Raw genomic sequence first — 17,787 nt, forward strand, 5'->3', positions numbered from 1 at the left:
ACCTTGCAGCAATCCAACCAGGGTCCTCCAAAAGCCTTTTCCAAACACCGAGATGAACAAGGGTATTGGGTGCATGGAAACACCATCACTTGCATGTTCACCTCCATATCCAGACTTTGAACTATAATACAATTCCTTCACTGGCTCTCGATCAAAATGTTAGAACACCCTTTCACAGGACTGTAGTTGTACTTCACCATATGGATGGCAGCAGCTTAAGATAATGATTCACCACCACATTTCCAAGGCCAGTCAGGCTGGCCACTAAATGCTGGCCTTTCAATAGCATTTGCTCAATTTCTGAGAGGTCAGGATGTGGTGTCACCGTTAGATCAGCTACATAAACAGTGTGATTACAACAGCAGGCCAAAGGTTGGGAATTCTCTGGTGAACAATCACTGTCTGACTTCCCAAACCTTGTCCATATCTAAATGTCACAAAACAAGATTGTGACTGAATGTTTTCTACTTTCCTAGTTGAATGCAGCTGCAAGAATAACAGACTTTCAACTAGCTTTTTTTTGTTACAAACAGGCAAGGTTCCTAGGTCAGAAATGAAAGTGAAGAAACTCAGATTTTGAAAGCGTTGTCAAAGTGCTAGTCTTTTCCATGGATAACATAGATGGTCTGAATTTCATTATTGCATTTTCCCTAAAATATAACCATTTTTTAGATTTTATGTGAACAACCACCCACGAACCACAAATGTAACAATGTGAAAAAAGCAGCACCGGTCTAGATCTTGGAGCTGCAGACTTGGTGGCACAGCATCCTTCATTTCAGAGGTATTTCTTTTTCACCTGGCCACCACTTCAATTTTCCACCAATCATGCCTGATATTCTGACACATCAAAGATGCCAGCATCATTCAAGTTAGCTTGCTTTCGGTTCCATCAACCTCCAAGAGGAAGGCTGACTATGACACAAGATCTCTAGGCTGACAAGGGACACGACCATCACCAGCATAAGTTATTAGTTCATGTATTTAACATTTGAACCATATAGTAAAATGAAAACGCATGTATGTTGCTATCAGTGGAGGAATTGGCCTTGGCAATGATTTCACTCATACTGAATAGCTGCCAACTGCTTCACTGTGGACTCAAAGATAAAGACCATTTAGGTGGGGCATCCTTGTTCTTGAAGAATATTCCTGCAGCAGTCAGTGCTTTAATGAGAAGGAAATGAAAATAAAAGGAAAATGCTTGGCAACAGTGGGATATAAGGGCGAAAAAAAATCAACTTGTGAAACAAACTCACAGGCATTCTTCCCAGCATAGTTTGCTGAATTACTTTCTCTGATCCCACAGCTGCTTGGTTGCCTCCTCCACACTTAATTCCAGCCTTCTGACTGCTACCACTGTTCTGACTTTTTTTTTAGCTCTTTCAGTTTTTGACTTCCCTATGGTTTCTTCCCTAGACAATTTCTCCGCAGATTCTTTGTTTTGGCCAGACTGGCTTGCATTCAGGCGCGTGAGTGTATTATAACGCTTTGCAGTTTCCATTTCAGCAAAGGAGGAGGAAGACAAGTCAAATTTAGAAAAAAGATAAAGGAAAAAAATGCACCAGAAAACAAAAAGTGGGAAAGAAGTTCACAGTAGCTCATGAATAAAGAAGAGTATTTGAAAAGTAAACAAGAAAGCAGGAAAAGTGAAGGAAAAGTAATGTGAAGAGAAGCAAAGTGGGAAGTGCAAAAACTACAGAGGCCAATTAGAATATATGTGTGTGTTGCTATGTATACATATGTAAATAGTATCTGCAGTATCTACGCACTATAAATATATCAAGTAACACAAGAATATAGTACAAAAACACTACCAAAATGCATTAAAATATAATCTAAATATATACACAGACAGAACATATAGTTTCTCATTCGACATGCAGAATTGACAACCTGATTAATAACCAACTCCCTATCACATTACACAAATATAATGTGCTGATTCCTACTGTCCAAAATGGCAATCATTGTCAGTACAAAACCTGGCCTAATGCAAATCTCAGTACACCTCAGACCAGAGAAATGAAATTTAACAAAGGAGGAGGATTGAACTCAAAACAGTCACCAAATCTTGGAGTTCAGATGATGGTAGATTTGCAAGAATTTAGGTTTGTGACATTACTTAAACATTGGTTTAGATTACAGTTTTTTACTCAATCCCAGTAAACTCAATTGTTACTCATAAGTACTGCAGTTTATATAAACCAGCAAGTACTATTGAAGAAAATGCTCAACTATCCTCTAATGCTTGGATTGTGTCAAAATGATAAAATTTGGTGTCATCTATCTGCTCTTACATTATGCTACCTCAACATTGCACGGAATATGGAAGATAAATCAGGTAAAGGTAAAGTCGCCAAAGTTTTACCAGATCATAGGGGGCTGTTTCCTCATTAGAGAGAGACAACTGGTGGTAGTTTATAATCTGTGCGTCAGGTTGGGGCTAAGGGAGAGGTTGAGAAGGAGAGTCCTTCATGGTAACTTCAACCAGTGGTGGGAATTGAACCTATGTTGTTGGCGTTACTCTGCATCAAAAACCAGCCATTCAGACAACTATGCTGACTGATCCCCAGGAAGGTAAATTCATATTATTTTGAAAGACGAGGGTAAACTAATGATCTTGAATATTTACTTTGGAACATGTATGCAAGGAGATCCACTTTGCAAAAGATTTCCTGACACATTTATTTATTAATTAGGTAAATTCTGTGCATAATGTGACCTGTTAAAATGAATTTCCAGGTTAGACAAGCTTATTTTAAAAAAAATCAGAACCATAAAAGGCACTGTTCTAAGATGTGGCATATCCTTCATCTAAGGTTTTGGAGTAGATTTGTAGCTCGGGTTGTGGGTGTTGAGGTTGTTGAGGTTGGTTGAGATCCCTTGAGATCCCAACATCCCCTGCAGAGACTGCGAGAAAGACTACACCAACTGGCTACAAAAAAGACCAATACTCACTCATCTCAATCCACATGGACAAGGAGAACCACAACTTCGACTGGGACAACACCAAGATCCTGGGACAGGCTAGGCAGAGACAAGCACGAGAATTCCTGGAAGCATGGCACTCCACGAAGCATGCTATTAATAAACACTTTGAACTCGACCCCATATACATTCCACTACAAAGGAAAACCAGAAGTGAGGCAATCCATCTCAACGGACCCCAGAGTTTAAAAACCAGGCGGGAAAACACACCGACGCTTCATCGGAGGCTGCACTAAGGATGTTACCAAGCACAGTAGCAAAACGTCTGCAAAACAAGAAACCAGCTCGGCGAGCCAACCAACCTCAACAACCTCAATATCCTTCATCATTGTAAAACATTAGCTAATTTCAGTGAATTTGTAATCTCTTTCATCAGCAGCGTGTCAAGCCTGTGTGACTTTAAAATCTATGAATCCAAATATTTGACAGTGACTTTGGTTGTAGCAATAATTACTTGCATTAATAAGTGCTCTTGAGTTTGTAATTAAATAGCATCACAATTCTATGACCAATGATAACATCTGTTGACTTAAGAAAAGGCACAAACAAGCCTTTATAACTATATAAGCACTCATCTCTTGAGGTAAAATATTTCTGATGAACTTTTGATAAAATATAAGGAAGAGGCATTTAGGCTGTAACTACACAACAACTGTGCACCCTCAATAGTTTGTCCAGGAGCTTTGATGTAAAAGCAGTTGTGTAATTTGGGATATAGTTGCTGCACAAAATTGAAGCTATGAACCCAAGACAAAGAAGACCACCACAAGCAGATAAACATACACCATTATATCTCTTCTCTGGCGTTTTCAATAGGCCCAAGCTATCCACTGGATCTATTAAACATTTTAAAACTTTTATTGTGCAAACGTTTGTGTCTTGTTGGAAGCAGTATACTTGTTGGTTTGCTCGTAACATTAAAAGCGTACAGCCATGCTACTGAGCTCCAAGCATCCGGCAAAATATTGCAATGCTTCTTTGTCCCTGAGCTTAAAGACATGCAGTTGGTGGCATAAATGAGGACTGCCAACTGTATCACCTACCAACTTTACGGAAACCAAATAACAGTAACTTAAGACAGTGTTTATGCACTGAAAGAAAGCTGTTCTGAAAAGGACCTCAGGAGTTTGAAATGCTTTTTCTTGTAAATTTGCCAATAATTCCATCTTAAACCGTATATCTAATGACTATCCAATTGTCAGAATGTTAACTAGGACTACTCACTGATGATTCCACTGTCGTCAGTTCCATTCACAATTCTTCTGATGAAGAATCAACCCATGCCAGCAAAACATGGACAGCATCCAAACATAAACTTACAAGTGTTAGGTTACATTTGTGCCAATTATGAAACAGACAATAATCATACCCAATAAGAAAAAGTTTAACTTTTTCAATCTGAAATGCAAAGCATGGCCATGGCTGAATTCCAGTTCTTTGGAGTCACTATTGACAGGTGGTTTAGTCAGACCAACTATGCTAACACTATGACTACATAAACAGGTCAGGGAACAGAGCCTCGCCTTGGTATCCTGTATTGTCTGATTGCTTAACTACTCTGTTCAAATTAGGAGTGTGATGGAATTCTCACTTACCAGCTGAATGCTGACACCTCAACAACAGCAAAGAAGTTTAATATCATTCAGGAATAAATATTTCATTTAATCAATGTTCCACTATTAGACTCATTCAGCTCTCTGTGTAACACTTGGACACACTGTCTGCAATTTGTATACTCTATAGGGTGACTGCAGGATTGTATTCTTTCATGGAATCTGGGTGTCATTGGCAAGACCAGCATTTATTTTCAGGCCTCCCAGCCTGATGGTTAGCAACTCCTTTGTCTGTCCAACTGTCTTTCTCTCTCTTTGGGCTCTATCCTATCGTTTACTCCCTATCCCACCCACCTCCCCATTTTCTGTATATAAACTGATGTTTTCCCAGCCACCATCAGCTCTGAGGAAGGGTCACTGACCCGAAACGTTAACTCTGTTTTCTCCTCCACAGATGATGCCAGACCTGCTGAGCTTTTCCAGCAACTTTGTTTTTGTTCCTGATTTACAGCATCCGCAGTTCTTTTGGTTTTTATTTATTTTCTGTCCCTATTTACTCTTGACAGGGCGGTGAAGTGGCATCTTCTTCAATCACTGCAGCACCTCTGGTGTAAGTACACTCACAGTGTGAGTGTGAAGGAAATTCCTGGATTGGAACCCAATGCAGTTGAAGGAATGGTGACATAGGTCCAAGACAGGATGGTATGTCGCTTGGAATGGAACTTTAAGGAGTGCGGGAACAGGAAACAGCAAGCCAAGCTTATTCAACAGCACATCCCAGTCTAAGCACCACAAAAAGCACAAGGGCAGCAATCATTGTGACATCATCACTTCAAACAGGACTGTTCTGACTTGGACATTTAATAATTCTTCAACAACACTGTATCAAAACTCTCAAATTCCTAAGTGACTCTAGTTTGGGAGCATTAACAATACAGTGATTGCACCGATGCTAAAGAAATACCCCCTTGCCTACATTTGGAAGTAAAAGTAAACATACTTTGAAGGTGCAATGCAATGAACCATCTTCTCAATATATAGTTAATAATAAAAGACCATTAGGGTCAATATTCTCTGTTCCCTTCACTGATTCAAATGCCTGTGCAGGATTTTTAATTGACTACACACTTACCCAGTATCCAACTTTCTGATAAGTGTTGATTTCCAGGAGGTCTCTTTCCCTTGTACTGTCCAATACAAATTCCAGCTTTGCGTAAAGTTTTGCACACCTTGCCCCCACACAACTGAATCAATTTCTCGAGCATTAAGGTAGGCGGTTCACTTCTGGGTGAAATGAAGATCAGAGGCTGATTTGCAAATAAATCCTGTTGATAGGGTCCTATTGCTGACTGTTTTTCTAATCTGCAGATCTGTTAATAGAAGAAAAATACATTTTAGATATTTCTACTGTGCAACATTTAACACTGAAAATAATTTACAGTTAAGTCGATATCAATTTATAAAATGCATAGCCGAAGAGCCAAGTTGTGAATTGTGGCTAAATTGTAGCAAACTTCCCTGAAGAAAATTGCTTGGTTTATTGTTACGACTCACATAAACTCTGTTAGGTTTTGCCATATCACACAATCAATCTCAATTAATTTCTATTGAGATTTAGGGGTTGGGAGTGTAGAGGAGTGGGGATTTTTGATCTTAAGTTCATTAAGACTTGTGTCCAGGACCAATCAATTAGTTACCATCCTGGATTTTCATGATAATTTTGGATTGATGAGAATATTTATCTGCATTGATCACAATGTTTGTTGTTTGTTCTTTGCAAGATTTTTTTCAATAGTGGTCACATGTCAACAAGGATGCTCCATTATTGTACAACAGGAAGGTCTCGTCTATCTCCTCTCATTGGAACTGAATATACAATCAATAGCAGTTTCAGGCTATTAATCATTTGAAATATTACTGCTCATTAAATACAAATGAATGAAACAAGCAGAAATTCTGATTTGGATCAGCGGTGGAGACTGGGAACAGGAGGAACGTAAAATAAGTCTCTAAAAGTAGCAAGCCCATTTGCTAGCACATTCCTCTCACTGGGCCATTTGAGAAATGATGGCTGGTGGGGGTAATGGCTACCTGCCCAAGTGGGGGGTAGCCAATAAAAGCATTCAAATTGACTGTTAAGGGAATTGAAGACATTCCAACTAAAACTTTCCAGTCAACCTTTGGGACTCCATTGTGGCCTCATCCTGGCAGCGGGGACGGTGTGTGTGTGTGTGTGTGTGTGTCTGAGAGGAAATACTCCCAATAACCTTTTTAACCTCCTCTCCCTGTAAGCCCATGTTATGGAGTCAAATTGGCAGATTATACAAAGATAGGAAGGATGGCAAGTTGTGGGGAGGATACAAAGAATCTGCAAATGGGCACAATAGGTTAAGCTAGCGGCAAGAAACATGGCAGATTGATTTTCAAATGATTTATCTTTGAAATTTTGCTGATGTCTAGTTTTGTATTTCATTAACCAAAGATGATCAATTAAAATCAAGTTAACCATCACCATTCTGGTTTCTGAAATAGCCTCTTAATTTATCATTGTCATTGACGTATCTGGGGTTTCATTGATCATCTGTGCATTTGAGACTGGTAGTAGGCTAGCTATAATTTGGAGCTGGTTGGAAACAGACAATCACAATAAGCAATAATGATGCTCTTAAACTGATGGTAAGCACATCATTAGATTTAAATGGGACGAGACATCCTGAAGACTTTGTAATATCTGAAGTAAAATAACTCAAAACTCTACAACAGGTATGATTATGATAGAAGATTCTCCTAAGTTTTGGTCATAAATTCTACTGTGTTGATCTCTTTTCTCAATGTGCATGAAATCTGTTTTTTTTCCCTCTCCTTCATGCAATGCATCATTGTAATGATACTTGGCATGGTTAGGCAGCTAACAGTTTTCAGAAAAACACGTAACAAACCCAAATTTGAATTGCATGAATCTAAGTCTAGTAAAAAGTGGTACAACGATTACATTTGTATGATGAAACTTTGGAAGCAACATTACCAACTATGGGTACGAGTAAAACCCAAGATCGCAGATTGCATTCCCTTGCTGTGCCTCAGAGCTGCCTGTTGGCAGAATTAGTGGATTTGTTTCACAAATCACTCAGTGTGATAAAAATGCTGATTGTAACAATATATTTTGTACTTAGAGATAATATTCCGTTGGGAATGCTTGATAAAATACTTGGCAATTGATTCCAGATTTTGGCAGATAGACAACAGTGTTTGAAATATTTTCAGATTAAAAAAAAACATGCACAATCTCTAGATTCTCCTTTTTAAAAGTTTCCATTGGTTGTACTATAGACTATATAAAAGAAAGAATTTTTAAATGTACTCCTCTTTCACAGGAAGAAATCATGTTAAAGAGAAAACAAATTCTTAGAAACAGAAACAGCTGAGTCAACATATTTTTAAACAGGTGTGGCCAGTCTTTGCCTTTTGATTTGGAACTGAAGTTTTTCTCAGGGGCAGAAAGACTGAATATATGATAAAGTTATCCTTCTGCATAAACCTGACCAAAATTCCAAGAGGCAAGTTTATTATTGAACCATCACTGGGTGCATGATTGATCTCTTTCACAAATAACTAAGACATGCAAACATTCTGACAAAATAAGGGTCCAAAATATCATCAGAAGGTGCACCAACCCCAGCTTGGAACAATAAGGGATCAAAAATAACTGCAGTTTTAGAAGTGTTGCTCATATCCTGAGAATAAATTCAAGAAATGCAGCAGCAGTCTGGGATCTGGAGTAACAAAATATCAGGACACATTTGTAGATCACTATAACAGAATATCCAGTAATTTGTCTGTAAATACTTAAACTTATACTTGTTACATACAAATGAAAGAACATCACAAAGCTTCCCTTAGAAAAGGTAATGACAGGTTATTTGGGATTGATGTGTTTAACATAATTAGTCATTTGGACATCAATCGACTAGCGATCAAGGGGGATCCAAGACGAAATGCAAGGTCAGTAGGACATGGAAACACAAAAGATATGCCTAGTTTTGGAAGAGGGATAGAAGAGATATGCTTCAAAGGTAGTTTGTATCAGAATCAAACTTGTACACAGAATTTGCTTTGAGGAAAAGAAGTACATGAGGTCCCATTACCAATTTTCAAGATGCTACAGTTTTAGTATTGCACTTCTGCTTCAATGTAATTGTAAAATAAACCATGGCCTTATAAACATCAATTATATAAACAAGAAAGAAGTTTCTCCTGAGATTTTCTGTTTAAAAAAAAGCTCCATATTAACATGTTCCCAAATGCAATTCATATATTGTATCTATAAATTATATGGAATGCTAACTTTTTAAATATATATAACAATACCTAATTTAAATAATAATATATCTATATAAATACATATTTCAATAAATTAAATACAAACTGTGGAACCAGAGGACAATATTCATTCAGCTCTTTACCAACATGCATAATTAAATCTGTCATTTAATCCCCAGGGTATCAATTAATCCCAGGTAAAATCTGCACCCTTCCCACAAAGTGGAAGGAAATGAGAAACTTGCTAGCTCTCGTTAGATCACTGCTGGAGGTGAACTGGATCCCTGATTATTTTTAACACAAGTGGTAACTATCATGCAATCCAGTCAAAACTGATTAAAATTAGTATTGTACTTACATTGCAGAGGGGTTGATGGCCAGTTATTAATTCAGCCATTGGCAAGATATGGAAAAAGGATTTGTTTGAAGAGCACACATCATCTAAATTTGGACATGTTTCGCATGATTTATGGTCCATTCATTTTCTTCAATTTATTTTAATGGATAGAAAATCATTGGGAGGATGGTGGATAAGGAAATGTGCCTCAATTCTCACTATGTGTTCCTGACATGTGACATATTATACCAGGAGAACTGAAGATAAAAATTTCAGCCCATGTCTTTAGACTAGTCTATCAATCCATTGGTGACATATGCCATCTGCACATCATATCAATGCAAATTATGTTCTGTTCACTTTGTACAGTTTTATGAAAATGGAGGGAGATAAAATTAACCCCGAAATACTGTAAATCTTAATTTGTTTGCAGCATATTTTTGTATTTAAACCGGGGTTGATTCAGTTAAAATAAATGAATAATAAATTATAACATCCAACACCCTTCCCAGTTATAGCGTGGGATTTTATTAACCAGATGGGGGACTTGTCCACAGTGAGAGAACTGATGGGGAATACTCGTCAGTTCTGTGGTTGAAGCCTGATGGTATTAAGCGCTCAGGCAGGGTGGATCCTGTTGGGTTGTTCCCTGAGCAGGCTGTCAGTCACTTGGCAGAATGCCTCATCACCAGAACTTTCCAACAGACCCTAGGATATTGCTTAGCTGGTGGTGAGAAGGGCACTATCTGTGACATTCTTCATGTTTGTCTGGAATCTCTGTGCCACTGCATGCTGTCATCAAAGTGGCTACGGGGTGGGGGGAATTTGAGACTGTCACACATCTCCTTCTTGAATGTACCTTTGCAAAGGAAGTCTGGAGAAGGATGCAGTGAATCTTGTTGACGTAGGACTCTGTGGTCTACGATCTGTTTCCTGGGACGCACACTGAGATAAAATTTGACTGTGCGTGGAGGACAATTAACTCGGTGAAAGACACTCTTTGGTCTGCCCGAAACTTGTTGGTCTTCCAGAGCAAGAAGTTGACCTTGACTGAATGTTGCAGTGTGGCACATTCCAACGTCCAGGACCATGTGCTGAGAGCTGCACTAAAGCTCAGGGCAGCTGCTGGTTTGTTTGCTGGATACTGTTAAACTCTGATGTTTGTTTGCTTTCTTCATATGCTACTATACAGAACTAAACTGCTTTAGTAACTATATATGTATATAAAGATATTTTTATGAACAAGGTATATTTTTGAAATAAAAAACAGTGCTCATGTAGGTGACTACTGCTAGGTCTTTGCCAGGATTTAGGAGCCTAGAGGTGGACATCTCACTTGCAGAGAGATGCTAGCAATTCTCAATCCATACCAGTATATTACCCCATAATCCAGCATGTTTTAATTCTGCCCACTAACCTCTTATGTAGGACCTTGAAATTCAAATACACCACAGGCACTAATTCTCCTTTATCTACTTGACTAGTTACATCTTCAAAAAACTCCAGTAAATTAATTAAGCATGATTTCCCTTTCATAAACTCATGCTGACTTTGTCTAACATGGTTAATTGTTTCCAAGTGTTTTGTTATCACATCTAGGAGAGGGGCTTCAGGCTGTTGGTCCTAGGAAATTGGGAGGGGTGTGGTGGGGAGCTGGGACAAGGATCTGGCTTTCGGTGACATTTCCCACCTTGATCCACTGGTTCCCTTGATGCCAATCAGGGCCATTTCCCTAGGTGGCCACTGGCGAATTTAAGTCATTATACTGGGTGTGCCTATGCGAGACATGGGGAAATCCAGGTGGCTCCTACTTTGTTATTGAACCATCACCAACTGCGAGTGACTCGGACATAATGGGTGACAATGAATTAATCAATGAGCTGAACTGACATTTAGTACTAATTGCTGGACACTTTGCATCAGTTCCTTCTACATAACTAAATCAGTGGAGGTTTTGCCACCACTGGGGGACTGCTGCACGGTTTCTCCAGTGATCAAGTTGGTCTCACCAAAATGCTTTGCACCTGATGGGTTGGATTACATTCTGGACTTATTCATACAGTACATTTACTCAAATTACAGTTGACAGAAAATGATTTTGGCTTTTCATACAGCATAATCCCTTGTGGTGTGAATAGTGTGTGAGACCTGAACAAACCAAAGCAAAATGGAGTATTTCATTCAGTAAGTCTTTTGTTGGCCCAGAAATGTACGCTGAAATTTCCAAGTAAGCAAATATTAAATAGCAGAACTATTATTGTGGTACTGTTTTAAAGATTTGATGGCTAATAATACTAAATAATAACATAGTTGAAGCTTGATGAAAATACCATTAAAAATTGATTGCCTCAACTTACCTAAGTAACTCCTTTAATCTAATGTCTTTAACATTGAGGAGTTAAAACAAAACCAAAATCATAATTTGGATGAGATGCAACAATAAAGATGATACGAAAATGATATGCAAGAAGGTTGGACACATGGAAAATAAATTATGCTATCCAATATATATCTCAACATAAAATAAAGAACTTGCTTTACGTTTGAAACTGCAACAAGATTTTGCTAATATGAAATGATAGGATTATTAAAGGTAAAGACTTCGTAGAATCATAGAATCCCTACAGTGTAGAAGCAGGCCATTCGGCCCATTGAGTCCACACTGATCTGCCGAAGAGCATCCTACCCAGACACACTCTGCTACCCTATGCCTGCAACCCTGCATTTCCCATGGCTAATCCATCCAGCCTGCACATCCCGGGACACTTTGGGCAATTCAGCATGGCCAATCCACCTAACCTGCACATCTTTGGACTGTGGGGGGAAACAGAAGCATCTGGAGGAAACCCATGCAGAAAAGGGGAGAATGTGCAAACTCCACACTGACAGTCACCCGAGAATGGAACCGTACCCTGCTGCTTTTGAGGCAGCAGTGCTAACCACTGAGCCACCATGCTGCCCCAGTTTTAATGGATTTCACTTACTCTTTGGAATTTCCTAATTTTGTATTTTTAAGAACACAGCTAAATTAACAAAATAGTGAAACATGCATATAAAACAGCACACAAATTTGACTTGTATTACTAATCCTCCTCAATCATTGAGACATCCAACGTCTCTGACGTCTAGGAAAGTTTAGAATTCTAAATCAGTGATGGGAACCTGGTTGTGCTGCGCTGAGTACATTTTAAAAAATAACTTAATAAACACCATAGAAATGAATCTGGCCATTGTGCTTTGCAGTTTCAGCTGGTCTCTGTAAAACATCAAAGATTGTGCATAATAGCTTCTTTGCTTGTTCAAACACATTTCACTCAATCAGTTTCTCTGCATGAATGGTATGAAGGCTTATGAGTGATGTGATGCATTATGTCTTTAATGCAATATGTCCTTTAGCTGCAAAGCGCAGAAGTTAATTAAAAAGAGAAAATAAAAAAATACATAAAACTCATGTCTGTCACACTTCAGTGATGTTGAAAAGGACAGTTGGTTTTGCTTTTGACTAAGTGCCAAAAACCTGCATGATTAAGCACTTTACTTACGTGAACTGTTACCTCCTGCCATTTCAGCTGAGATGGATTATTACAAAAAAGCTCAAGTATCTTGGTAGTTACTTATCTCAAAAATAACCTCAATTTGCCTGAAAATGAAAATCTGACAAAGCATAAAATCATATCTCTTTTATCTCATTTTCACAAACAATTATAAATTGGCTTGGCACATAACCATGAAATAATTAATCATCCATTTCCTTACCTGAAATATTAAAGAAAGCCATATGATGCTATCTGGCATACATTTAAAAAGCAAGGAAATACCTTTTGTTTAAAATTTTCTATTTGCTCAAATGTTATCTTTAACATCAACCTGAAAGCTTTCAAATATGATTTCTTACAAATTACAGCTCTGCTCCAAATATTATCTCCTGTAAGTAGATCCTTCATACCTTCTGGTAAGGAGCTTATATTTGTTGTCCAATATCTAAAACTACAGCTGTGTAGTGGTTATACTGTTGGAGCAGTCATACAAAAGCTTGGACTAATCATCCTGAGGTTGAGCATTCATATCCTATCAAGGCCATTTGAAAATTTGAATTGAACAAATCAAAAGCTATTATTAATAGAAATGATCATAAAATTTTGGATTGTTTTTGAAGTCAATATGATTGATTGCTTTAGTTCTTAATGAAAAACATCAAGTCATTCAGTCCTGTAAAAATTAATTTTAAAAAAAAGTGAACAATAAATGCTGTTTTGGCCCATACACCCATAATCTGAGAAAGAGTTAAAAAATGCATTCCTATTTCCAAAGTCCTGCCACTGAAAGCCCCTTGTCAGACACTGTAATCTCATTCATGCTTCTATGTGCAATTCTCCAATTGTTTAAGAGACAAATAATGAACACTTTTGATGTGACAAGGCTGAATGTAAAACAATAAACTGGACTATTTCACAATTGTTTATTGAACAAGCAAAATTATACAAAAATCTCATTGTACTAAAATTTATTTGGAGTATTGCCCACCCTCACAACTTTGACAATTTAAAAAAAGTTACACTGTCCACATTCCAGTATAAAATGCAACTTTTCCAGCCATGGCTTCTATTCAGTCTGGTTGATTCCACCTTAATATAAGATGGCTGGTTATCATTTTCAGAACTTTTCCAATATCAGACCAACTCAAATGGTGCTTTAGCTCCAAAACCCTTCTGCATGATTATTGTTCTACATTTCCAGTTAATAGGTGGAATATGTGGCTTTGGAGCAGTACTTAGACTGGGGTTAAGTGGCATTCATTGCTATTCACATAGGAGTTACACTAGGAAGCTTCCCACAAAGGAAAAGAGCTGGTGTAATAGCTATTGCAGAGGGAGTCTTTTGTGAGATTCTAGTTAACCATTTCTGGTGATACAAAAGTGTACATTTTTATTGTTAAAAATCTTCGACATACCTGTTTGAATATATTTTTCTTGCATGAAAAGAAATACAATGAACATGAAATATATTTTCATCCTTTTATTTCATTTAAGCTGCAACAACCTGTTCCAAAATAGATGGAACAATGGTTTTCCCTTTAACTTTGACACTGTAGGGCTCAAATTAGAATAAGATAACAAAGAGGAAGATACCCAAGGATTCATTAAGTCTGTCCTATTCATCATCTGACCTAGACCTCCCATTTCTTTCTACCACTGCGTTGTGACAAAATTCATTCCACAAAGCAGACCATAACAACCAGCATTTTAACCTCTGAAATCGGTATCTTAATTTTGTTGATATCATAATTGTTATCTTTTGTTGAATACTTGTTTTCATAGTGATCTGCATCAATGATAATCAGACAAATTTGAACATTTCCCTGGTCCTGAAGTCAACAGGCAGTGGTATAATACAACATGGACCAAGGGGAGCTAATGAAGCATTCATTCTCAGAATAAAATGAGGAGATGGTGATGTAATGGCAATATCAGTGGGCTGGAAATCCAGAACCTGAGCCAATGTTCTGAGGAATCATGCTGAGTGATTGTCTGGCTATAAATAGAGTTCAAATCCCACCACGACAAACAGTGAAATTGGAATTGAATAAAATCTGCATTAAAAAAAAGTTCAGTGGTGACCATTGTAAACATTGTCGATTGTCACTAAAACATAATTTGATTCACTAATGTCCTTTAGAAAAGGAAAACTGTCATCCTTATCCTGCCTTCCCGTCATAGGATTCGAATCCCACGGAAATGTGTTGCCTCTTAATGGCTCTCTGTCATGGCCTGGAAAGCCAATCAGTTGGACGGCAATTGCAAATGGGCAACACCCATAACCCAAGAAAGAATAAAAATAACAACTTGTATTTCCATAGCACCTTAACACAATGAGATACCCCCAGATATGTTATAGGAACAGACAAAGAACCACACTGTTGTGACAAAAATAGCAGAGGTGGTCTGAAATTGCAAGTCCCATCCCCTGAAAAGGGTGTTTCCCATTGTCATGGGGGTAGGAGTGGAGTCAAGCAGCCTTTTGAGCATGCACATTTTATGGAGGCAGCTGGCCACTTAAATGACCAGCTAGTGAGGATGGGACAGGGGAAGCATGTGTTGGGAGTATTAAGGCTGAGGGCTGGAGCAATGTTTTGTATCTAATTCTTTTGATTTAAATTTTGAACACAATACTGCAGCACCAAGGCAGGCCTTTCATCCAGCATGCCTTGGTAACTGTGGGAGCCTCCTTGGCTCTTCCTGGGTGCACCAGCCCAAATTCCAATCCAGCCTGACCCACGACATCTGGAAAGAAAATGGAGATTTTCAAATGTCAGGTTCTCAGAACCAGAGATTTGGCTAGGTCTTGTATCTGATGCAGGAGTAAAATCTGGGGCCTGAGTCAGCAAAGGAGACATGATCAGAAGGTTGGACAAAGAGGCAGCTTGAAGGTGTATCATTGGCAGCTAAAGGTAAAGTGATCTGTGATCCTCAAGAGGATACAAGTGAAGGATACAAATATCTTGAGTGTTGTGGGGCTTGAGGAGATTACAGGGCTACTGAGAGACAAGACCATGTGGGAATTTGTAAACAAGCATGAGGATGTTTAACTGAAAGCCAATGTTGGATAGTGAGCGCAGGCGCAATGGATGAGCAGGACTTAATGTGGGTTAAATCCAGGTAGTAGGGTTTTAGATAGTTTCAATTTTATTGAAGGTAAAATATGAGAGGCTGGAATTGGAAGAGTAAAGTTCAAAGTCTAAATGGCATAGTTGAAAGTTTCAACAAGTTAGTGGAGACAGGCTGATTCAGGCAATGTTATACAGGAGGCAGTCTAGGTGATAGCATGGAAAAGAAATTAAAAGTTCACTTTGCTCAAATATAAACACCAAAGTCTAACAGAGCCACAGGCCTAGCAAATGGTGTTGATGGCTGGGAGAGGAGCTTGTGACGGGAAGTGAAAACAATGGTTTCAATCTTCCCAATATTTCATTGGAGAACATTTCTAGTCATCTAGCACTGAATATTGGACACATAGCCTGACAATTTATATTCAATGGTGAAGGAGGGATAGGTGCTATCAACATACATGTATTTCAGATGATATCACTAAGGGTAAATCACATAAAGATTGGAAAAGGAGGGAGTCAAGGGCAGCGGAGGTGCGAAAAGAAATCATGCCGAGTGATTCTCTAGTTACAAATGGATTGTTAAGGGTTAGGGTTAGTGCAGTCTCACTCATTTGGATAGATGCTGGAGGAGGATAGTGTGGCCAATGTGTCAAAAGATTCGTCAGACAGGATTAGTGGAGATGGCCCTTCAATATGCTCCTGAGATCAGAACACGAGTGTGTGAAAAAGCAGCAAGATAGCAGTTAGATTGTATTAATTTATGTTCCTGTCTTTTCAGCAAAAAAGTACTGTATTTGACCCGAGTGCAATGAATGCTTGACAAGAAAGGATCATTAGGTAAAACCACAACAATATGAATGTGGGTATATTCAACAGTCTCTCCACCAAAATTCTTAACAACTGACAAGCCTCAACGCCAAAAAGTGTATACAGGTTGGAATTTTTCTAATCTGCACTGACAGATTACTTACATTGATGAATGCATAAAATGATCAAAAAACATCTAGAATCTTATCTCCCCTAACAATCATGACATTCTGATGGTTTGAACAGTCTGTGAATTGCGCATACACTGACCTCAGCTGCTAACATGGGCATTGAGGGTGATGAGTGTAGGACTACCTTACATTTCTATTCATTTGTCATAATGATGGGAGATTAGCAACATCTGCTCTTTTAAAACGTGCAGAGGTCCAGATAGTTTTTGCCGATGTATGTGACACAACTTCATTCATAAAGAAATCTAAAACATCTGCTGGACATATGAGTTTTCCAGTCTGATTAGAAAAAATGCTTTAGCTTCAAATAGAGGGGATGATATTTTAAGATTTGTTCTTGTCCTTGCACTGAAGCATATGAACCATAAAGAAAAACAAAAAAGGTTGAAAACATCATTAACTAGAAATGTGTGCTGTTGTGCAATTCCATGCTGAGAAGTAACCAGTTGGCCTCTTACCAGCGGCCATTCTCAATGAGTAAGCCAAAACAATAACTGTTCAATGTCTGTTTAAATATGTGCAGCACCACAGCAAGCTCAACTCCCTTTCCACACGTTGTCCAATAGACTTTACTAGAGAGCAAAAGGATCAAGAACATTTTAATAATGTATTTTCTCTCTATCCCCATGAACGCAAACTTGTCTCCTACTGCGCTGTGACCTAATATGTTAGGTGACCATAACAGCATATCATTTAAAAGGAGGCAGATCGTTCATATAAAGGTTTATCATATATGTAGTGTAAGATTTGCACTGGGCTGGTGTGAGAAAATTTAGACAAGTTTTTAAATTTTGCCAAAGCAATACAGACTTATGAGGTTGGCTAAAATGTACATTGTGCTTACAGGATAGATTTTCCTTACCTATTGATTGACTTTCTAATTGGTTCTATAAAATTGACTTAACATTTCAAAGTTTATTAATTCAAACAATCCAATAATTCGATTTTTAAAATTGGTAAATGACTCAATGATGTGCAGGT

General features: G+C 38.2%; 1 protein-coding gene across 1 annotated transcript in view; it reads right to left on the minus strand.

Moving 5' to 3' along the window:
* Window positions 1-17,787, minus strand: part of mcph1 (microcephalin 1) — a 265,997-nt gene that overhangs the window by 16,789 nt on the left and 231,421 nt on the right. Inside the window, exon 12 of the mRNA XM_048597101.1 lies at window positions 5,677-5,914. Coding sequence (XP_048453058.1) covers window positions 5,677-5,914 — 238 coding nt within the window. The remainder of the gene's footprint in view (window positions 1-5,676; window positions 5,915-17,787) is intronic.

This window comes from Rhincodon typus, chromosome 5 (assembly GCF_021869965.1).
Source record: "Rhincodon typus isolate 14 chromosome 5, sRhiTyp1.1, whole genome shotgun sequence".
NCBI classification, from domain to species: Eukaryota; Metazoa; Chordata; class Chondrichthyes; order Orectolobiformes; family Rhincodontidae; genus Rhincodon; species Rhincodon typus.